At 43.4% G+C, this 23,625-nt stretch overlaps 3 protein-coding genes across 11 annotated transcripts; 1 reads left to right on the forward strand and 2 right to left on the reverse strand.

The window, feature by feature from the left end:
- Positions 1-151: 151 nt before the first annotated feature.
- On the reverse strand, positions 152-4,596 carry gins1 (GINS complex subunit 1 (Psf1 homolog)). 5 transcript variants are annotated; one of them, XM_053435620.1, is made up of 9 exons: positions 3,320-3,748; positions 3,258-3,289; positions 2,886-3,223; positions 2,705-2,772; positions 1,730-1,828; positions 954-1,044; positions 713-829; positions 415-489; positions 152-328 (listed from the first exon to the last, which is right to left on the reverse strand). In XM_053435620.1, exons 1-9 carry the CDS (start codon positions 3,478-3,480, stop codon positions 260-262), a joined length of 1,050 nt encoding a protein of 349 aa, XP_053291595.1. In that variant the 5' UTR covers positions 3,481-3,748; the 3' UTR covers positions 152-259. The 5 variants fall into 5 exon arrangements, with proteins under 5 accessions (XP_053291595.1, XP_053291597.1, XP_053291594.1 ...); XM_053435622.1 differs by having other exon boundaries at positions 3,066-3,223; positions 3,258-3,748; XM_053435619.1 differs by having other exon boundaries at positions 3,258-3,748.
- A 6-nt stretch (positions 4,597-4,602) lies between these two features.
- abhd12 (abhydrolase domain containing 12, lysophospholipase) lies at positions 4,603-11,438 on the forward strand. Its single transcript, XM_053435618.1, has 14 exons — positions 4,603-4,713; positions 5,759-5,930; positions 8,201-8,322; positions 8,454-8,559; positions 8,658-8,777; positions 8,859-8,889; positions 9,200-9,245; positions 9,445-9,574; positions 9,687-9,724; positions 9,984-10,063; positions 10,139-10,221; positions 10,600-10,678; positions 10,788-10,915; positions 11,030-11,438. The coding sequence occupies exons 2-14, from the start codon at positions 5,761-5,763 to the stop codon at positions 11,088-11,090; spliced, it is 1,194 nt and encodes a 397-aa protein (XP_053291593.1). The 5' UTR covers positions 4,603-4,713; positions 5,759-5,760; the 3' UTR covers positions 11,091-11,438.
- A 513-nt stretch (positions 11,439-11,951) lies between these two features.
- Positions 11,952-23,153, reverse strand: entpd6 (ectonucleoside triphosphate diphosphohydrolase 6). 5 transcript variants are annotated; one of them, XM_053436683.1, is made up of 18 exons: positions 23,100-23,153; positions 22,745-22,803; positions 22,292-22,347; positions 22,057-22,147; positions 21,925-22,010; positions 21,522-21,791; positions 21,225-21,301; positions 20,928-21,071; positions 19,061-19,136; positions 15,742-15,777; positions 15,297-15,385; positions 15,135-15,214; positions 14,908-14,972; positions 13,950-14,051; positions 13,733-13,873; positions 13,371-13,427; positions 12,607-12,713; positions 11,952-12,458 (listed from the first exon to the last, which is right to left on the reverse strand). In XM_053436683.1, exons 6-18 carry the CDS (start codon positions 21,778-21,780, stop codon positions 12,375-12,377), a joined length of 1,317 nt encoding a protein of 438 aa, XP_053292658.1. In that variant the 5' UTR covers positions 21,781-21,791; positions 21,925-22,010; positions 22,057-22,147; positions 22,292-22,347; positions 22,745-22,803; positions 23,100-23,153; the 3' UTR covers positions 11,952-12,374. The 5 variants fall into 5 exon arrangements, with proteins under 5 accessions (XP_053292658.1, XP_053292657.1, XP_053292655.1 ...); XM_053436682.1 differs by having other exon boundaries at positions 21,925-22,147; XM_053436680.1 differs by lacking the exons at positions 21,925-22,010; positions 22,057-22,147 and having other exon boundaries at positions 23,100-23,139.
- Positions 23,154-23,625: the final 472 nt, after the last annotated feature.

Here is a 23,625-nt window from a genome sequence, read left to right on the forward strand (position 1 = left end):
TGTTAGAGTAAGGCGATGGTTGTGATGGTGAGTTTCCTGTCAATGTGTCCTCACAACCATAGAGACGTGTGTGTTATTCACAGTGTGTGTCTTTGTGAGGACGTGTTTTCACACCAGGTCTCAGATTCTCATTGTCATGACAAACTGATGAGACGTTTAGAAGTGATTTTATTTTTCTGAACACAAACGTGACATCATCATCTGATGCTGAACCCTGATGATGACGAGCAGATGTTCCAGCTCCTTAGCTCCGCCTCCTTTAGGACACAACGTGCTCCAGGACTCCCTGACGAATCAGCTGCTCACATTTCCACCTCGGCAGGAAGTGCTGAGGACACAGAGACAGACGAGACGTGAGGACTTCCTGTAAACCCGCTGCACTTTGACCTTGGTAGAGTCCCAGTGAGCGCTGACCTGACTGTTCTTCTTCAGCAGGATCACGGTCCCGTCATCGATTTCAAACTCTCCGTGGTCCTTTAAACACCTCACCTGCAAACACACGTGTCACTGTGATGACGTCACACTTACTGTCCCCTGAGGGAAACTGGTTTTCAGAACAATCAACACAACACACGGGCGATGGTTTTAGAATCAGTGTGTGTGTGATGAGGGTTTCAGTTTGGTGGGGACAGAACATGTTGTAGAAACATCTGGAACCGTGCAGCTGGAGGCGGAGCTTCCAGCTGTGATGTCAGAGCTCCCAGCGCCTCACCTCGATGTAGAGACTCTTCGGAGGCTTCATGTCCTGCGTGATGTCCAGACCTTCTCCTCCGCCCAGAGCACGCATGAAGGACGCCAGAGACTTCTTATAGTGACTGAACCACTGCAGCTGCAGCAGGAAACAGAAAAACAGGTGAAACATCTTTGAATTCACATTGAAGCTGACTCATCAACAAAACACTGGATCCTACATTTCCCACAATGCTCAGCAGACGTCACCAAGAAGCTCTCACCTCCTCTGCGCACATGTGGAATCGAATGTTAGCGGGCAGGACGCTGCCGTACTCCCAGCGCAGCGCTCGGATCCTCAGCAGGCGGTCGTACCTGAGGGGGCGGAGTCAGGACATCAGAGTTCAAACTGAGCTTCTCATGACCTCAGAGCGACTGGAAACAAACCATCGACTGGTCCTTCATGGATTATTAAAACTGATTCATGTGTTTCTGACCATAAACATGAGTTTGATCTGAAAACAGATAAACGAGCTGCAGCGAGAGACTGAACGTCACGTGTTGGGACTGGTCAGGTGTGTGTGTGTGTGTGTGTGTCAGGTGTGTGTGTGTGTGTGTGTGTGTGTGGTTACAGGTGTGTGTGTGTCAGGTGTGTGTGTGTGGTTACAGGTGTGTGTGTGTGTGTGTGTGTGTGTGTGTGTGTGGTTACAGGTGTGTGTGTCAGGTGTGTGTGTGTGTGTCAGGTGTGTGTGTGTGTGTCAGGTGTGTGTGTGTGTGTGTGTGGTTACAGGTGTGTGTGTGGTTACAGGTGTGTGTGTGTGTGTGTGTGTGTGTCAGGTGTGTGTGTGTGTGTGTGTGTGTGTTTGGTTACAGGTGTGTGTGTGTGTGTTAGCTGTGTGTGGTTACAGGTGCGTGTGTGTCAGGTGTGTGTGTGTGTGTGTGTGGTTACAGGTGTGTGTGTGTGTGTGTGTGGTTACAGGTGTGTGTGTGTGTGTGTGTGTGTGGTTACAGGTGTGTGTGTGTGTGTGTGTGTGTCAGGTGTGTGTGTGTGTGTGTTTACAGGTAGGCAGTGACACAGCGCTGGTTCCTCAGCAGGCAGCAGTGACGCAGTTTGATTGACGGGATGAGTTCAGCTCGACCTTCAGATTTTGCCTCGTTCCTGAAACAGGAAACAGACGAGTAAGTCCAGCCCCTCCCCCTCTTCATTTGATTATCAATAACAATAACATCGGTTTTTCCACTGATTGATCGAAGCTCTTTGTAAATCAGAGAAAAAAGAGGAACGACACTTTAGACTGGTTCAGTTTGAATTTTGAAATGAAGTTATTAATCAATTATGTAAATAGTTGCAGATAAATGTTTTGTTGATCAGTCGACTTGTTTTAGTTCTTATAATTCATAAAGTTTTATTTGAAGTAAACGTGTCTGAAGTTTTTTGTTTTTTTCCACAATCAACTGAATTTTAGTTGAATGTCTTTAAAAGTTTTTCTACTAAAATCAGGAAAATTTAATGAATATAAAATAACTGTAGCTGTTGCCTCTTTAATATTTATGACTTTTCTGTGGTTCTGCTCCAATTTTTATTACAACAGTGAAAATATCTGAAAATACATCAACAACAATAAACATTTAAAGGGTCAGTGTGTAGGATTTAGTGACATCTAGTGGTGAAGTGTCATGTTGCAGCTGATCACCCTCATAACATGTAAGATAAACTGTGGTAGCTACTGTAGAAAACATGTCTGCCTCCGAAGAGAGGAGCCTGAGATGTAAATATAAAGTATTAAAATATAAAGTATTTAAATATAAAGTCTCATTCTAGAGTAAAGAAAACAGCAATTTGTACAATATAGATTAAACACTAGTGAAAACATCACAAGGATTATATTTCATTCTACCAAAAGAACCTTTCAGCTGAATCTTACACACTGGTCCTTTAAAGAAAAGTTTTCATAAACTTGTAACTATACTTGATTAAATTATTATTAACATATGAATACGAACTGTTTAATCTGATTTAATGTAAAAGTCTCACACGTCGCTCTGGTTCTGTTCGTACAGACATTCCATCTCCTGTAGAACCTGCCGCAGCCCATCCTCCTGAGAACCACACAGACCCACACACAAAGCCACACAACAAACAGAATCACACAACACACAGAACCCCAAAACAAACCGAACCGAACAACACAAACACACAGAACCACAAAACAAACAGAACCACACAGAACCACACACAACAAACAAAGCCACATAACAAACAGAACCACACAAACACACAGAACCCCAAAACAAACCGAACCGAACAACACACAGAACCACACAAACACACAGAACCACAAAACAAACCGAACAACACACAGAACCACACAAACACACAGAACCACAAAACAAACAGAACCACACAGAACCACACACAACAAACAAAGCCACACAACAAACAGAACCACACAACACACAGAACCATACAAACACACACAACCACAAAACAAACAGAACCGAACAACACACAGAACCACACAAAACCACACACAACAAACAAGCCACACAACAAACAGAACCACACAACACACAGAACCACACAACACACAGAACCACACAAACATACAGAAACACAAAACAAACAGAACCACACACACACACATAGAACCAAACAGAACCACACAAACACATCGAACCACATAAACACAAACAGAACGACACAGAAACACAAAGAGACACACAACAAACAGAACCAAACAACACACAGAACCACAAAACAAACAGAACCACACAGAAACACAAACAAACGGAACAAACAGAGCCACACATACACACACAAAACCACACAAATACACAGAACCACACACAACCAACAGAGCCACACAAACACACAGAGCAAACAGAAACACACAAAACACACAGAGCAAACAGAAACACACAGAACAAAGAGAACCACACAGAAACACAAACACACAGAAACGGAAACAGAAACACACATAAACACAAACACACAGAGCAAACAGAACCACACAGAAACGGAACAAACAGAACCACACAAACACAAAGAGACACACAAACACAGAAACACACAGAAATATAAACACAAACACACAGAAACGGAAACAGAAACACACATAAACACAAACACACAGAGCAAACAGAACCACACAGAAACGGAACAAACAGAACCACACAAACACAAAGAGACACACAAACACACACAAACACAGAAACACACAGAAATATAAACATAAACACACAGAGCCAAACAAACACACAAACACACAGAGCAAACAGAACCACACAAACACACAGAGCAAAGAGAACCACACAGAAACGGAACAAACAGAACCACACAAACACAAAGAGACACACAAACACAGAAACACACAGAAATATAAACACAAACACACATAAACACACAGAGCCAAACAAACACACACAGAATTCAAATGATTAGAATCATCACATTAAATGAACAAACTGACGTCACAGCTCAGTGAGAATATGAATCGTTAAATCTGATCTTTCAATCAAAGATCGTCTTCAGTTTCTCTGCTGGGAAAGTTGGTCGTCACATGATTTTGAAGCCGAACAGTAAAACACGTGATGAACTTTGTGAATATGTATCCAGATTATTTCCGGGAGCAGCAGATTCCTGAGTAGAAACACTTGAATGTGGAATGTGAAAGGTTCCGGGGGGGGCTCGGTGCGGACTCACGCTGAAGGCCGGGAGCTGGCCGTCGTGGACCCGCTGCAGGTCTCGGATCAGCTCCGTGGACTTCTCACAAAACATCGTGAAGGTTCCACACGAGGATCAAAGAAAAGATCAAAGAAAGAATCGACTTTACTCCACTTCGTCTCCCTGACGTCCAGGCTGCGGCGCGGGAAAAGTGCTCTCTGGCGACTGTTATCGTCACGTGACCGGAAGACATTAAACTCCGGAAGCTGCTAAGGCACAAACTTCATCCGGACGAACCGTCACCGCGGAGCGAGTGGCAGTGAAGCGGCCTCAGAGATGCAGTGAAGCGGCCTCAGAGATGCAGTGAAGCGGCCTCACGGGTCAGATTAGATTCGTTACAACAAACATTTACTTTAATAAACCACCGGAACTGTTTAACCCGCGGTTACTTCCGCTTAGCAAGCAGCGGCTAATAACAAACCGGTTAAACAGCCCCGAGAGGCGGCAGAGAGAGCCGGGAGAGGCCGGGCTGAGCTCCGGTACCGACCCGGTGCAGACCCGGTGCCGACCCGGTGTGTCCTTATAAAAGTTGTTATCATGTTTTACTGTTTTGACGTTAGATTTAGTAAACATCGCTTCTCGGTGAAGCGACACTGTTAACTTCACTGATGACTCGTTCATGGTCTACGGGAAAAAACAGCTCCGACAAACAAACTTAATATTAACTTATTATCGATTAAAGTGACTCAGAATAAAGGAATTGCTGATTTTATTTGTTCCATTTCAGTAAACCTGATATTTTGGTGTTAAGAACAGATTGACTCTGATAGGTTAGAAATCAAATCTAACCTGAACTGCACAGTAGAAATACTTTACTATAAATAGAGAATCCTCATCAACTAAGTTAGCTCATGTTTGAAAGTAACGAGACTGACGTATAGTACAGGTGACAATAAAGAGACTGCAGCTGGAAGTAATAATTCAGTAACATGTGTGTAGTGTGATCAGGCACACTGAGGTGTCAGTCAGTGTTTCCCTGTGAAAGATGCATGGTGTTGTTGCTGTAACTAAACAAGATAGTTGGTGAATTCATCTTAAATACATTTATGTTAATGACCAATCTCACGATCTGTACGTTAATGAATTGCGCACCTGCTCTTATTGTAACTATTCTATAAAGCTGTTTTGTTTTGGTTCTCGTTGTTCCGACACTCCTCAGAGGCCGTGGAGGCATCACGGTGAAACCATGTGCTCGTGTTCTTGGCGTGTGATTGGCTGCGGATCAGCTGCTCTCTGCGGGTCTCAGCTGGAGGATCAGCGGGGACTCGCTCCGGCCTCAATCCGCTCTCAGCGCCCCGTCTGCCGCAGGACCTCGGCCTCCGTCCCGCTCGGTTCTCTGTCGTTAACCCTCGGTTCTCTCTCCAGTGATGAGGAAGCGGACCCACTCGCTGACTGCGGAGAAGGACCGCGGCACCACCGGCTCTGTGCTGGACAGCGACCCGGACCTGAAGCAGCGTCCCGGCAGCAGAGCAGCGGGACCCGGGGACCGGCAGGGCCCGGAGGAGGAGCAGGGGATCATGGGTAAACCGTTCAGGAGGTGAGACCGGAACCGTTCACACGTGACAACTGATGTAAACCGGTTCAGATCGAATCCCCTGAGGACTGAAGTGGAAACAGGCTCGAGACCATTCACTGATTTCTGAGGTTTACTGCGGATCAGGAAATACTGAATAGTAATTGAAAGTTACTTTAGATTAAATAAAGAAATTAAAGATTGTGAAATGTTAAGTAACAATAAGAATATATTAAATGTAAGAAATAATGAAATCAAATTAAAACAAACAATGAATTAAGATTTATTATTATCTCAGTAAATGATCAAAACAACCCGAAAGAGAAGCTGCAGTTTTTACATCTGACTTCAGACTGATCGACCGGTTTCATTGAGACTGACACAGACTCACACTCTCACACACACACACACACACAGACACACAGACACAGAGACTCACACTCTCACACACACACACACACACACACACACACACACACACACACAGACACAGAGACACTTGCTGACAGGAAGTGTTACCAACGCTTTGTGTTCACTGCTGCTAGTCGAGTCATGTGACTGATGAGAACCAATCAGGAGGAGATCGTCTTCGCATCGTTTCTGTTCAAACTCACATTTTCAAACTTAAAGCAGCTGTAACCATAGCAACAGTCATGACATCGAGCTGAACTTTGATCCAAAGCGACGCACAATCACAACAAAGTCAGAACAACAAGAATCAACCAAGTACAATTATCAAGAAAGCCAAACAACAGAGTGTCATAGATAAAAAAAATCTATATGTAAAGCGAGCGGAGCTGCAGTGGACGGGCCACGTGTCACCGGGCGCTCGATTCCTCACATGAGACACGATGGAGGCTGATGTTTCAGACACACACTGAGAAACTGTGGAAAGTTTTCAGTTTGTTTTCAATCAAATCCGTCACTTTACAAACACTTAGGAACTAAAAGTTTCCCAGTTTGTTAAAACATGCGACAGAAGATAATCATATGTTTTAAATAAATATCTGTATCTTCGTCGTTTTAATCTTGTGATTGTTCCCTGATAAAACTGGTTCAAGTTACTGATGTGAAGAACAAACACCAAATTTAACCACCTGGTTTTAACGCTTCTGGATTTTTTAAGTTTAATAAAAAAATAATTGCAGCTTCAACAGTGAAACTGCAGAATGTTCATTTAAAGTTTAACTTTACGGAAATAAATTGAAGTTTTCGTCTTGTGAAGAGACAGGAAGTGACGCAAGTCAGAGTTCAGCTCGTTTTCACTTTGTGCTCAGTCACATGACCTGTGTCAGATCATGGGTTCGAGTCCCTCGTCCTCTCGTCTTCCTCAAACTGAAAGAAGAAGTCCACTCTGTGCTCCCGACCTCAGGTGACCCCAGAAGTACAGAACTCCAAAACTAACTCTTTATTATAACGTTCATGGTCAAGGTATAAAATATCAAAATCAATTTGTCATAAGATATGTTGATAACAAATTTGAGGAATCATTAACGAGACATTTTTTATATAAACGTTAGTTTCAGCTCCATTTATTTTCTCATGACTCGTGTTCTCTGAGAAACGAGACACGTGGATCTGGACTCGTTCTCATGTGTCGGTGGAACCAGGAAGTAGATGTTCCTCAGGATCCATGAAGCTCTGCTGCTCGTCTCTCCGGAGCCGAACCGACGCTCAGGCTCAAACTGCTGAGTCATTCGTTTCATGCACACGAAGATAAATCACCAGCTGATGTTAGAATCTGAAGATAAGATCGATTATTTATTAGTTCATCTGTGAATTATCAGAAGAATCATTGAAAATGATCATTACCTGAATACTGCAGCTTCCTGCAACACACAGACACACACACACACACACACACACACACACACACACACACACACACAAACACCAACCCCCCACCTCTCTGCTGCGGCTTCACCTCCGTGTGACCTTGAGGTTTCAACACTCAGCTAATAATACGGCAGACTCACTCACACACACACAGACACACACACAGACTCACTCACACACACACAGGACTTTCATGCATTTACAGAGGACCTACTCTAATCTACTGCTTTTCTAAACCTAACCCTAATAATAATAATATGAATCATAATGATACAGTAGTACTGATACAGAGAGTGAAGGTTGGAGCTGGACTCTCAGTCTCTACTGAATCCTTCAGATCCTCAGCTGCAGGATCCTGTAACAGAAGAGTTCTCCGATGACCCCTTTGTGTTTCAACACAGAAAACAGAGAAGCAGTGGAAGTGATGTGTTGTTGTTGTTGTTGTTGTGTGTCCTCAGGCTGAGTCTTCTGGGGAAGATGCAGAGAATCATGTTGTGTCTTCTTCTTGTCTACATCTCCATCCCCTTCATCATCAAACTGTGTCCGTCCATCCAGGCCAAACTCGTCTTCCTCAACTTCGGTGAGTGTTTGAATCTGAACACAATGTCAAACAGGAAGTTGGCCATGACTGACATGACCGGCAGTGAGTGTAACAGAAGTGTCTAATACGGTCGTCAGCAGTCATGTGACCTCTCCCCCCCCCCCCCCCAGTGAGAATGCCGTTGTTCATCGACCTGAAACGACCTCTGGACCAGGGGCTGAACCACACACACAACTTCTACCTGGAGCCTGAGGCTGGACTCAGGATCGGAGTCTGGTAACAGACACACACAGACACACACAGACACACACAGACATGTTGACAGGCGAGATGACTCGAGGTGAGCTGTGATTGGCTGGTAACTTGTGTTCCAGGCACACGGTTCCCGCCCATATGTGGAGAGACGCTCAGGGGAAAGACGCCGACTGGTACGACTCCATGTTTAGCTCCGCCCACCCTGTCATTCTCTATCTCCATGGCAACGCAGGAACAAGGTAACCCTCAGCTTTTATTTTGTTGTCACTTCCTGTTTGTTACTGGAGACTTTGACCTTTGACCTTTCTGTTTGTCTGTAGAGGAGGAGACCACAGAGTCCAGCTGTACAAGGTACACACACACACACACACACACACACACACACACACACACGTGTCACTGTAGCTTTGTGTTACTTCCACATTGACATGGTTTTAAAACGCAGCACTGTTGCTATGGTTACACCTGACGTCCACACTACTTTTTTTTAAGGCTGCGGTCGACTTTTATTTTGAAACTTCTGTGGTTGTGTTTTATTTTGAAACTTCTGTGGTTGTGTTTTATTTTGAAATGTCTGGTTGTGTTATTCTAACCCGGAACACATGAGTTGTTGTTGAAAACAGTTGTTTGTATTTAAGCCTCCTGTCCTGTCTTCCTTTAGGTCCTCAGTTCATTGGGCTACCATGTAGTCACGTTTGATTACAGAGGTGAGACACAACACAACAACACAACAACACAACAAGAAGCTGCCGACACAATACTGACTACAGAGGTGTGTGTGTGTGTGTGTGTGTGTGTGTGTGTGTGTGTGTGTGTGTGTGTGTGTGTGTGTGTGTGTGTGTGTGTGTGTGTGTGTGTGTGTGTGTGTGTGTGTGTGTGTGTGTGTGTGTGTGTGTGTGTGTGTAGGCTGGGGCGACTCAGACGGGTCTCCATCAGAGGACTGGATGACGTCAGACGCTCTGTTCGTCTACGACCGACTGAAACAACGACTCGATAAAACATCGCTTTATATCTGGGGACACTCTCTGGGGACAGGGTAACACACACACACACACACACACACACAATCACACTCACCTACACACATTACATAAAATCACAATCCCACAGTTCTGATCAAATCTGATCATTTGATATATTTTTTTCAGAGTTGCCACCAACCTAGTCAGACGACTGTGTGACAGAGGTAACAAACACACACACACACACACACACACACACACACACTGTGTTTCTGTCGAGGCAGAACTTTGTAGAAAACCTTCTCGGATCCTCTTTTTCCTTCATGTTCACGTGTTCCGGTTTTCTTTCTACACAAACTAGACTTGAATTCTTCTGTGGACTCACTGTCGCTGCTTTTATTCCACACAACTGTATTTTTGTATATGAATATATATTTCTTGTGCAGTTTTGAATCACATTAAAATTCTTCATGTTATTTTCAGGAAGTCCTCCAGACGCTCTGATCTTAGAATCTCCGTTCACCAACATCCGAGAGGAGGCCAGGAGCCACCCGTTCTCCATGGTAACACACACAGACACACAACACATGCAACACACACGCACACACAGGTGTGTATTTGACGTGTGTGCTTCTCAGGTGTACAGATACCTGCCTGGATTTGATTGGTTCTTCCTGGACACCATCACAGCGAATAACATCCGCTTCGCCAGCGATGAAAAGTACGTGACCTTTGACCTCTGACCTTTAGTTCACTGGAACCTTCAGGAACAAGTTCAAAGTTGAATCTTTCAGGAGAAACTTTCTTCATGAACTTCAGGATCTTTCGTTTCCGCTCTTCTGATGCGTTGAGCCCGATCAGAGCGTTTGACCTTTGACCTGAAGCTTCTCTTCACATCAAGATAAGAACAACAAAGTTTTAGTTTGTAGGAATTAACAAAACCTGGAGTCTTCTCAGAGCGGCCTCTGGTGGTCATCAGAGGAACTTCCACAGCTTGTAGTCGCAGCGCCCCCGCTGTTTGTCAGTGTTACTACAGCCTGATTGTGTGTGTCTGCAGTGTTTGTCAGTGTTACTACAGCCTGATTGTGTGTGTCTGCAGTGTGAATCACGTTTCCTGTCCAGTGTTGATCCTCCACGCTGAGGACGACTCGGTGGTTCCCTTCCATCTCGGCAAAAAGGTACAAATACTATTTAATAATCACATTGAAGAGTCAATTCATTTATGATTTATGATTGTTCAGTTCTACTCTCAACCTCTTCTTCTTCTTCTTCTTCTTCTGCTTGCAGCTGTACAACATGGCGTCTCAGTCTAAAAGTCTCAGAGGACACAAAGTTCACTTTGTTCCGTTTCCGTCGTCTCTGAAATATAAACACAAGTTTATCTACAGGAGCCCAGAGCTGCCACACATTCTGAGGTACAACACCACACACAACACTCTACACAACACACACAACAGCCGGACTTTCTACGACATCCTCTACGATTTGTGGTTGTTGTTCGGAGCCTCACACTCTGTCCTGGTTTCCAGTGATTTCCTGGGACCAGCTGGTTCGTGGCCCAGTGAGAAGAGGACGGACGAGTCAGCCTGAAGCTCTTCTTCTCTTCTCTCTCTCTCTTCTCTTCTTCTTTTTTCTCTTCTTCTCTCATCAGTTGTTGTGAACTGAACAAACACACAATTCCTTTTCTGTGGTCATTCCTCACGCACCAACATGGAGTCACGTTGATTTCACGTCAGCGAGGAAACATCTGCTTTTATCTTTTTAAGATTTCATCATCGTAGCCTGAAACAAGACGGAGCTCGAACTTTACAATCTGTGATTTATTTAGTTTCTCATCTTGTTTCTGTTTTTACTTTTCAACATCTGACCACGTCTTGTTTTTAAAAGTCTCTTCTCAGCCTGTTATGACTTGAATTATCAATAAAATGTCCTTGTTGATGTCGCTGTCTGGTTTTATTTGTGGTTTTGTCTGAAACAAGAACATAAATAAACAGAAGTTAATGAAAACTGCGTCGGATCAACGTTAAGAAAACACTGATTCTGAATGAACACCATTACCCATAAGACACCTGTGAGGCAGTTAGTTCCTGTAGTTTCCAGTTTGACGTGTATCAGTTAGAATTTCCACCATTTTTTTATGAAAATGTTTTTAAATCAAAAATATTAGCTCAAGAAAACCGGAGTTTGTTCTAATTCACTTTAAAACAACTAAACGGAGCTGAGCTGTAATCTGACAGGAAGTCAGAGGAGGAAACTAAGAAAGTTTAACATCGGAGAATTAAAATCTTTGACCTGAAGTTGAACGTCAAACTGATAAAAAGTCAGGATTAAGATTCATGTTCAGAATAAACAAGCGTCTGAACAAAATCTAACTATTTAACCTCCTGCTGCTTCTGGATGATTCAGGTTTCTTGAAAAAATTTTTTATTAAAAAACAAAGAGACAAAGACAGTTGATTAAATAAACTTTATTTAAACGTCAAGTTGTGAAGGACGAGACTTAAAGATATAAAGTTGAATTCACCCACCAGAGCTTTTAAAAACAAACCTTCAGCTTCATAAACGTTTCGTCTGAAGTTACTTGATAATTAAAACATTATAACTCATTAAAACCCAGAGTCTGAACAGGAAGTGAAACCGGATCACGTGTCGGCGTGTTTCCACGAGGTCAACGAGGCTGGATCCACCTGAACAGGAAGCAGCGTGTGATTGGACGGTCAGAGCGGTCACATGACCCAGATGCAGTAGTGAAGCCTGACAGCTGCAGGTGGAGAGCAGGTACCACTGACTCCGCCCACTGTCAGCTGAGAGCCACAGGTGTCCGGCTGCACAGAGGTCAGAGGTCAGAGGTCAGAGCCGTCCTCAGCAGAGAGCTTCAGTTTCCCTTCAGGGACTCCATGTAGTGGAACGTCGCTCCCAGAGCCCAACTGGTCTCCACCTGCTTGATGGTCCTCGCCAGCTGCAACACAGGTGTGACATCATCAGTGACATCATCAGTGACATCACATCTGAGTCAGACTTTGACGAAGGTGACGTCTTCGTCATCATCACAGTTAAATACATCTTCAAATGAATGGTGGGCTCTGATTGGCTCAGAGTGGGCTCACCTTCAGGGGCTTGTGGGGGGGGAAGCCGAGCTGCTGCAGCAGGGCGGACACGTAGACCAGGTCCAGACAGAGGAACGGACTCTGAGGGACGGACGCTCCGCCGCACACTGACACACACATCAAACACATTCCACTCAATGTACACACTGAACACCGGCAAAGACACAACGTGTGAAAGTTTAAGATCAAACATATGAAACATACTGAATAACCTGACTTGGACTCTTATCTATCAAGTCTGAGTTACATTAACACACACTACACATTCAGCTTTGCATTTTGCGTTTAACTTTTTATATCTTGTATATAGTTTTTTCTTATGTGTAGTACTAATTGTGTTTTTATGTTCTGTTTATTGTATGAACCTTTATACAAGACAAAATTCCAGGTAGGTGTAAACTCTGATTCTGAAATGTTCAAATAATCCTAAAACAAATCAGGTCAGAACTCCGACGGGCTGAACTTTAATATGATATTATTTATGTTGAAAAACTGAATCAATGTTTGTGTTTGATTATAGATTAAAGATATTATTACACATCAGATCATTAATTATACTGAAATAATTCAATTTTATGTGAATAACCTGATGTCTCATCGGTGATAATTAATCATTTTGATGAGGTGTGTTGTTCTTGCTGTTGTGTCTCATGTTCATATAGATTTCATTCTTTTTATAGAAGATCAATGTTTGCTGAACCTTCTTCTTTCTGTACAATGAAGCTGCAGTTCAGATGATCCTCCACCAGGGGGTGCCATCTCACCTCTTTTAGCTGCATCCATGTAGTCGGACACTTTGATAGTTCCCCCCTTCTTCTCCTCTGACACACACACACAGAGACACAGACACACACAGACACACACACAGTGTTAAATCTTCAGGCGATGGTTGACAACACAGAGCAGGCTATCATCATGACAACATTCTGGTGAGCTGCTGGTTACTGGCGACTGCCACAGGGGGGCGCTGACGCACAAGGAGCTAAGCTGACGCACACAACCAAACGACCATAACACATAAATGAGGAAATCAGACACATCCACTTCAAACTACAGATTGAATCTTTGAGACCATTAATCTAAAGCTGGTGTTATTATATATTATTATGTTATAATGTTCTGTTACCGATCACCCCGAGGTCGACGGCTCGGTCGTAGTAGTAGGAGAAGGCGTAGAACTCCACGTCAGCGACCTCAGCCGGCCTGCTCACCTTCCTGTACAGAACCTTCTCCACTTTGGTGAGACACGCCTCGTACACCGGTTCCCCTGGAACGCACACACAAGGTTCCTCCATGACGGGGCACTGCACAGCCAACCAATCACAACGCAGTGTGCACTTTACCTGCCTTCTGTCCCTTCACAGTGTAGACGACGTCAGCATGCTCCCAACTGCCAGAGTACTCTGGAGCAAGGCAGGGGCTGACCAGCTCAGTGCTGCCCTCTACTGCACACGCACAGACACAAATTAAATATACATATTAAAACTTCAGAAGAAGAAGTCTTCAGAGTGAATTCAGCTCATGTTGCTATAGAATCTTCGTCGTCAGGTGAAACACATTAACATTAAATCAAGGGCGTAGCAACAGGGTGGGGGGGCTGAGAACAGCTGAGAAGCCGGTGGCGTAAAGGACGTTAAGGTCAGAAACTGACGAGGCTGCGTCACACTCGCGATGATGTGGGCGGAGCCTCGAAGATAAGAACGACCTAAAAGGACAGAATCCATCTTTCCATATTTAACATCTACTTGAGGACCAGGGACCGATCCAGATCATCGGGCTTCACTTCAGGGAATCGTCATGTCGTCCTATATCTGCACCTGATCAGTCTCAGACCAACACCATGTCTTTATCTCTGGGTTTGGTCTCCACCACCTCATGACACAAACATCAGGTTGATTCATTACTGATCCCGTCAGAAATCTGTTTGCATGTTAAGTTCAGTTTTGTTGAAACAGATGCATCTTCTCCATCATCTCCGTCCAGTTGGAGTTCAGGTGGAGCAGCAGAAGCTTCATGTGGACTCTGACTGAATGTTGTTATTCTGTGGTGCACAGCCAGAAACACACATCGGCAGCTGAGTGGATCTGAGCTGCAGCTTCTTACAGGAGCCAAATCACAGCAACAGCTGGCAGGCAAGGAATTAATCTTGTGTTATTAAAAGATTAGATAATGGCTTATTTATCTGACGGGGGGGGGGGGGGGGGGGCGGGGGAGAGGCCTCTAAAAGGCAGATATGAAAGCAAATTGAAAAACAAGAAGAAGAAAAAAAAATAAGAGTATAAATGTTGATTGTATACGCACGGGGCGAACGGTCGACGGCGCCCAGGACGGCGAGTCGAGCCGACATCAGACCGAGACCCAGATAACTGTGGAGCAAGAAACACCGTCAGCTGGAGACGCTCTGATTGGCTGAAACCGCTCCAGATTCACTTCCTCTTATTTAAACAGAAAACTGAATACATGTCATTTTGAACAGTTAAAGTCCTGATGACGTAACAATGAGCTTGTGTGTGTGTGTGTGTGTGTACCTGTGAGTGTAGACGGTGTGTGTAGTGTTGAACATCTGGAAGGATCTGATGTCATCTACAGGTGAGGTCTGGATGGTTTTCTGCTCAGAGAGAAACAACATTATCATGACATCACACATCTGACATCATCACATCCTCAAATGATGTCATCACACTCATCACCTCGTCCTGAGGACTGAAGGTGATCTGAGTCGACCCCCCCCCCAAATCCAACATCCCCACTGTGGGCGAGCCAGCACCATGAAGACCGCCTGGAGAGAGAGAGAGTGAGAGAGTGAGAGAGAGAGAGAGAGAGAATAGTCCAATAACAGGTGATCACCAAACACACACAAACACCACAAACCAAACAACCACAAACCTCACACTAAACACACACAAAGCTCACACTAAACACACACAAAGCTCACACGAAATACACAAACATCCCACTAAACACACACAAACCTCACACTAAACACACACAAACATCGCACTAAACACACACAAACCTCACACTAAACACACACAAACCTCACACTAAACACACACAAATATCACACTAAACACACACAAACACCACACACAGACACACACACCTTGAGAACAGACTGTGTGTGTGTGTTCTCACCCGTGAGGAAGTTGACCGTGATCCAGGCAGAGATCCCTGCACACAGGAGGTCAAAGTTCAATCTCTTCACCTGCATCTGGATTTACTGCTGACATGAAACTTGTGACCTGATGGTGGCGCTAGATCCAACCTGAGATGTGACAGCTCATCCTGAGGGGACGTCTTATGCTTCGGTCCGAACCACAAAGCTTGTTTCAGAATAAACTTTCTCACAGTGTTTGACAGTGAAGATGAATATTTAGTTTATAGATTAAAAAACAAAGTTAAATAAATGTTTGTAAAGATGTTTCTGTCGTTTCTGATCAGTCTGGTTTGAATCAGTTATTGATGATGTAAAAACGAGCTGAGACGTCCTGATTGACAGCTGAGACTGACAGGATTGGTCAGGTGAGTGCAGGGGCGGGACCTTATACCACGGCTGTGTAGTCGGATTATGTCATCACCATAAGATGATATGATGATAAGTTTTTCTTTGAGGAAAATAACTTTTACATTTTAAATCCCATGATTCTTTTCCAGAAATGTTCGAGGAGATTGTGAAGAATCACAAACGTTACTTAGCAGTTATATTATTATTATTAATAATAATAATATAACTGCTTATTATTATTATTCTCCCAACAGAAGGTTGATCGTGAGTCAGAGTTCCTGACATTCAAAGTCATTTCAACATGAGTCTAAAGTAAAGACGTGAGAGCCCCAGGCTCTGAGCCGGTGGACGACAGAATGTTTGCACTCAGCTGCTGCCTGATGCATTAGAGCCTTTTACCCGCGACCCCTGACCTCGGCCACATGCAGAGGTCCATGATTACTGGGCCTGATAGAAACTGTATCATAGGAGCTTTACCATAAAACTCTGATGCGGAGACATTAAGAAGCAATTTTCAAACAAAACAAACAAGAGACTCGGCTTTAGGTCGGGAGCTCAACACCGGCACTTAGCACCCTCCACCCAGTGACCACTCAAGAGATCTGCATTAACAACAAGTCGCTCCATTCAGGAGCTCGCAGGGTAATCTCAGCTGGAAGCATCCAGGGCAAGAACAAAACATCTGAGCCATAATAAGGCTGATGGAATCCGGTTAGACTTCTGAAGAGCAGGAGGAATCTGTCCATTAGTGGCTCAGTGACGGAGGAAAAGTGGAGCGGGATAAGAAGTTAATTCAGTGATCATTAAAAAGACATTTGTGGTGGAGCAGAGTAACGAGCTGATCCCACTCAGAGAGAAGGAGAAAACATTTCGGGGGGGGGGGGGGTTAATCGGCCTCCCTCCCTCTTCAAGATTAAGTGGAACATTATCCCACATGGACATAATTGCTTGTATGAACTAGTTTAAAAGGATTGGATTATATGAATGCCGAGATCATGTCCATTCACAGTGAGTGACATGTCAGTCCTGTCTAGTCTATATATATATATATTCTATATACACTTTATATATTCTATATACACGTTATATATTCTATACATGTCCTGTAACACTGGTATTACTGGATCACTGTGGTAACAGAAGAAGAGGTCACCACAGGGTCACAACCATAAACGAAATAAAGATGGATCACTGATCATCTGCATATACAGTCAGTGATGGTCTGTATATACAGTCAGTGATCATCTGCATATACAGTCAGTGATGGTCTGTATATACAGTCAGTGATCATCTTCATATACAGTCAGTGATGGTCTGTATATACAGTCACTGATCATGTTCATATACAGTCACTGATCATCTTTATATACAGTCACTGATCATCTTTATATACAGTCACTGATCATCTTTATATACAGTCACTGATCATCTGTATATACAGTCAGTGATCATCTTTATATACAGTCACTGATCATCTGTATATACAGTCACTGATCATCTTTATATACAGTCACTGATCATCTGTATATACAGTCAGTGATCATCTGTATATACAGTCAGTGATCATCTTTATATACAGTCACTGATCATCTGTATATACAGTCACTGATCATCTTTATATACAGTCACTGATCATCTGTATATACAGTCAGTGATCATCTGTATATACAGTCAGTGATCATCTTTATATACAGTCACTGATCATCTATATATACAGTCACTGATCATCTGTATATACAGTCACTGATCATCTTTATATACAGTCACTGATCATCTATATATACAGTCAGTGATCATCTTTATATACAGTCACTGATCATCTATATATACAGTCAGTGATCATCTTTATATACAGTCACTGATCCTCTATATATACAGTCAGTGATGGTCGGTATAGTCTGATGTTGACATACTGAGCCTTTGATCAGAACATGTCCTCATCTCTTGATAAGTTTATTAGATTACAGATGTTGTTTGTCTCGTAGATGATGATGAACTTCATCCTGTTTCTCTTCATATTAAACCTTTAGAGCTGCGATTCTGATTTCCCAAACGAAAACGCCAATATGGAGGATTAGAGACAAACTGATGAAGGTTTTACTTTGGAAAGACAATAAACATTAAACATCTGCTGCAGCTGATTCACCTGAATATAAATATAAATACTGCTGCGTGTAATTGGACTAAACCTCAACAAGTCAACGTACTGACAGTGTATATAGATCATCAGTGACTGTATATAAAGAGGATCTTCGATATGAACGCTGCCATCTTGTGGTGATGACAGTCAGAGTGCAGTAGTGATCGTGGAGCCTTCGTATCAAGGCCCATACACAAGCTAGACCAATCAGGAGCGAGTCTCATCTGTCAATCACGACGTCTCAGCCTGTTTTTATATCATCAAATAACTGATTCAAACCAAACTGATCAGAAACATCAGAGATATGAACGACCTGACATCACAGAAACCATCTACGACAAACATTTATTTAATCTACTTGGATTTTTTTGTATGGTCCATGTCCCATCTGCTAACATGGATTTAGGAGCTGTACCGCAGCCAGACACCGGGGGGCGATAGACTTATCTGGCTTGACTTTGGGAGCTCTCATGTCGTCTGTGATCAAAAACCTGAGTTTGAAGTTTGACAGGTTTTGAGAGAGGGAGCAGAAACTTCATGACTAAACCCAGAAGAGCCCGTGAGTCACATGATCCTGAGGGACTGCTGAGGTCCTGATCCACAGGGACTGCTCAGGTCCTGATCCTGAGGGACTGCTCAGGTCCTGATCCACAGACCCGGGCCCACGTCTAACCCCCCCCGTCCAGTCTCTCCACAGTTGCCAAAGTGCTGCTCATTGTGGGAACTGTTAATTTCTCAATAAAACATTTGAAGGTCTTGACCTTCGATGTAAAAACTGAGTTGAGTTGAAGAACATAAAGACACGTTACCTTCGTCAGTTCCGTCCATGATGGACACGCTGTCGTCTCTGGACAGAAAGGGAGACTGGAGAAACAGCGCCCTCACCTGTTCACAGAGAGGACAACACATGCTGTTGACATTTGTTTACTTATTTATTCATTTGCCAAAGTTGCGATGGATGAATGCTACACTGTAAAATGTGTCAAACACAACAGTATTAAAGGGGACATATTATGAAAATTCCACTTTGTAGTGCTTCTACACGTTAATTTGGTATCTGACACGTCAACCGTCCCAAAAACTCTGGAAGAAAACAACTCTCGATTTGTTGTGGTTCCTCTCTGTCAGAAACGATACCATAGAGTGCGTCGAGTGGGAATACGACCAGAACTGACGTCACAGTCGGTCTACATGGCATGTTTGTGGAAATGGTTAATAATCATAATATTACAATAGCTGAAAAATAATGTCTATAATATCTCTGTTTGTGATTAAATATAATCAACACTGTGAGCCGTTCTCAGCTGTTATTTTTATTGTCTCATATTCCCAGTTTGTCTCGTATTCCCAGTTTGTCTCACAGATGTTAAAAGGATCAACTTCCTGTTCTTAACTCAACACGAGTCAAACAGAAACTTAGTGATCAGTGATGAAGCTCAGTCCCATGTGAGGATCCTCTCTCAGGACACACACATGCTGATGGAACTGAACACAACAACACAACAACACAACAACAGGATTCACCACATGAGAAGAACCAGTTTGTGACTTCATGTGTAAAGTGTTTCTACATCATGTGTGATGGAGATGAAGCAGCAGATGAACTGAGGAGGTCCTGATGGTGAAGATGTGAGAAGATAAAAGATCAGATCTGGTTCAACGTGTCAGACGAGTGATTTCTAAAAACAAACCTTTTCTCTTCATGTTTTACATTAGTTTTATTTATTCTAGATTCATGTGAAATGAGCGTCATTATAAATCTTCCCGTTAGTATATTCTGATATAATCAGATTTTATATTAGATTTGAATTTTAATCAGCTCTGTTTGTCTGGATCAGGTTCAGGCTGATAAAAAAAAGAGCAAAGCTTCAGATTAAATCACATTTTGGACGAATGCTCTCGTTCTGTTTTTACCCGTTACTTAAAAGATTTAATAGACTTTTCTTTTTTGGCCCTGAGGTCGATGGCGATGATGATGAAGAGGAGGAGGAGGAACAGGCGTCAGATTCCTGTGAGGATATTAGCTGAAGGAACGAGAGGAGCTGAATACGAGGACGACAGTAGACTATTGATCTGATCGGCTTACCAGGTCTTTGATTATTAATGTCTGTCTTTGTTTAACCATTAGTTATCTTTAATTAAGGTTTTAATTATATATATATATATACATTTTGTATATATATATATATATATATATATACAAAATGTATATTTATTTTATATTATTTTAGTTTGTTTCTATTCACAAGACAAAAAGGATTTGAATCCTCATGCTGCTGCAGAAATTAATAGAATAAAATTGCTTTCGGATCTTTGGAGCCTGTAAACATTTTCTAGTAGAAACTTAAATTAAAACTTTGAACCACAAAAACCAGCAGAACAGGTCCCCATTAAAAACCCAGTGAACTTCCTCTCGTGTTCTGGGACTGTCACTGTTTGATTCCTTTAGTAATCAAACAGTGACAGTGAGCAGCTGGTCTGGGACAGTGGTCACTGGAAACAGCTTCCACTATCATAATAAATGATTATATACAACGTCATCCAAACGGAAATCCAAAACTGATTCAAGTTAAAAATAATCAAATATAAATGGAAATAATACCATAAATAGCTAAATGTATATAGGGTATATAGGGTGTGTGTGTGAGTGTGTGTGAGTGTGAGTCTCTCCCTCACATTGGCCAGCAGGTGGTTGGCCTTCTCTCCAGGAAGTAGGCGGAGTCCGGCTGTTGCCTTCAGGACCACGGGGGTGATGTTCCAGAGAGTTTGAGGGACACTGGACTTGGCAACGTCTAACAGCTCCGTGATCCCTGACGTGCACTGTGCACGAGGAGGACGTGGCAGAGCATGAGACACCACAGAGGCTGAGTATCAGTGATATTAGTGCTCGACTATTCTTCAACCACAGGAAACTAAATAATGTGAAAATTGCTGAACGTCCAGCGGTCCTGGAGATGAGATCATCACACACACCTTCTCTGGATCGTCAGCGTACGCAGACAGGCCGGGTTCGATGGCTCTGAACATCTCGTGGGCCAGCGACAGAGCTTCTGCAGTTACATCACACACATCACACATATCAAATCATCTCACGTGAGAAGAAGAAACTGAAGATTCTTGTTTTAAAAAATGAGTAAGACAACGATCAATTATCAAAACATTCACCAGTCAAACCACTGATGGATTTTTGTTTCAGCTTTAAACTAAACGTGATATTATTGCTTGTGGGACAGATTTAGAATCATGTTCAACACGTGTTCAAGTCTCTACCTCCGTTTTCCATCTGAAACGTGAAGACGTGGATTCTCGTCCCCGTGCTCCCGGCATCGAACATGATCCCGTACCGGAAACTGGGTCCGGCATCAGAAGGCGACGGGGCGTCTCCTATCCGGTCCAAGGGCGACAGGAGGTGGGGGGGTAGTCCGACCGCGTCCGGCTTCAAGAGGCTGTAGTGACGCTTGACGAACATGAGGTAGACGAGCAGGCAGCCGATGAAGAGGAAAACTCCGGCAAGCTTTGGTCTCTTCATCACAACTCATTCTGTGGAAAAAACATATTTACTGTAATATTTCCATGAGAAGCTGCAGCCAGAGAGAATTCATCAAGTTAGCGTTTTTCAGACATGATCTGGACCACTGACATGTTCCTGACATGTTCCTCACAAGTTCCTCACATGTTCCTCACATGTTCCTCACATGTTCTACAGGTTCTGTCTGTGAGAACAAATGTCTGAGTCAGTGTCTCTGGACATGTTCTGGATCTTCTCCTGAGCCTCCAAGTAAAAAAGTAGAATGTGTGTAACATGTCAGAGTCCACGTGAGGAACCAGCAGGACAATGTGTGGAAGCTTCCCAGTGAGCGAGTGGACGAGGTTTCTAACACGTGACGGACGTGAAACTGGAAGAACACAAACATCTCTGGATGAAGAACAGGAAATATAAAACATACATGTATACACTTTCTTCATATGTGAAAGAAAAGCTCCAGACCTCATTGATCGGACATTATCTGGAGTGGATGAAAACATGGTGTCCTACTCACATCAACAGGAGCCTCTGGTTCAGTCGCTGGTCTCCAGGTCTCTGAGGCGTCAGCTCCTGTGGACACGTCATCAAAACATGTGTGTTGTAAAACTTGATTTGTGGGTCACATGATATGAAACTATTCAAACAAGGCAGTCAGACGACCCCGCCCCTTAGTTATAGCTCTAACTTCACCTGAAGCTAACCAAACCAGTTTGTGTGTGTGTGTGTGTGTGTGTGTGTGTGTGTTTCATTTAGATATTATTCACTGATCTTAATCTGAAACAAACTCTAATGGAGGAAATAAAAAGCTGAATCACCTCCACGACGTTGTAGAGACATGCTAACAGCAGCATGACGTCATTCGATACCAACACAGACAATAAAGATAGATGCTAACAGGTAGCAGGTTAGCCAGTGACGTCACAGTGTCGCGGGCCAAACAGAAGTTTTTAAAGAAGCGAACACAAACCGTCAGATGTTCGTCAACTCTTCATCTCCTCCTCCGACACTTCATCTGCACGGCGCCGTCTGATGACGTCACAGCGACGTGTCCGGAAATAAAGACAAACAGAAACAATCTTCTCGTGCGTCAAAACAAAACGACATTTACGTGATAAAATGAAAGAGTCTGCCCTCTATGTAATTTAATATTCATCCCGATATATTTTCTTGCTTTTATAAAAAGGGTTAGAGGATGAACCGGTGCTTTTGGCGCCTCCAGCAGGACAAACTAAACATGTCAGGAAAGATCTTTAACAACCCAGAGGACGCGAAGGGTCACGTGACGAGTTCCTGCTTAGATGAGATCATAGGTGTCCACGTACTTTTGTCCTTAATCATCTTCATCTTCCTCTTCTTACTGAACCTTCCTCCTCCTCCTCTTCTTACTGAACCTTCCTCCTCCTCCTCTTCTTACTGAACCTTCCTCCTCCTCCTCCTCTTCTTACTGAACCTTCTACCTTCCCCCCCTCTTCTTACTGAACCTTCCTCCTCCTCCTCTTATCACTGAACCTTCCTCCTCCTCCTCCTCTTCTTACTGAACCTTCCTCCTCCTCCTCCTCTTATCACTGAACCTTCCTCCTCCTCCTCCTCTTCTTACTGAACCTTCCTCCTCCTCCTCCTCTTATCACTGAACCTTCCTCCTCCTCCTCCTCTTCTTACTGAACCTTCCTCCTCCTCCTCCTCTTCTTACTGAACCTTCCTCCTCCTCCTCTTCTTACTGAACCTTCCTCCTCCTCCTCTTCTTACTGAACCTTCCTCCTCCTCCTCCTCTTATCACTGAACCTTCCTCCTCCTCCTCCTCTTCTTACTGAACCTTCCTCCTCCTCCTCTTATCACTGAACCTTCCTC

The sequence above is a fragment of the Pleuronectes platessa genome, chromosome 12 (assembly GCF_947347685.1).
Source record: "Pleuronectes platessa chromosome 12, fPlePla1.1, whole genome shotgun sequence".
Classification (NCBI taxonomy): Eukaryota; Metazoa; Chordata; class Actinopteri; order Pleuronectiformes; family Pleuronectidae; genus Pleuronectes; species Pleuronectes platessa.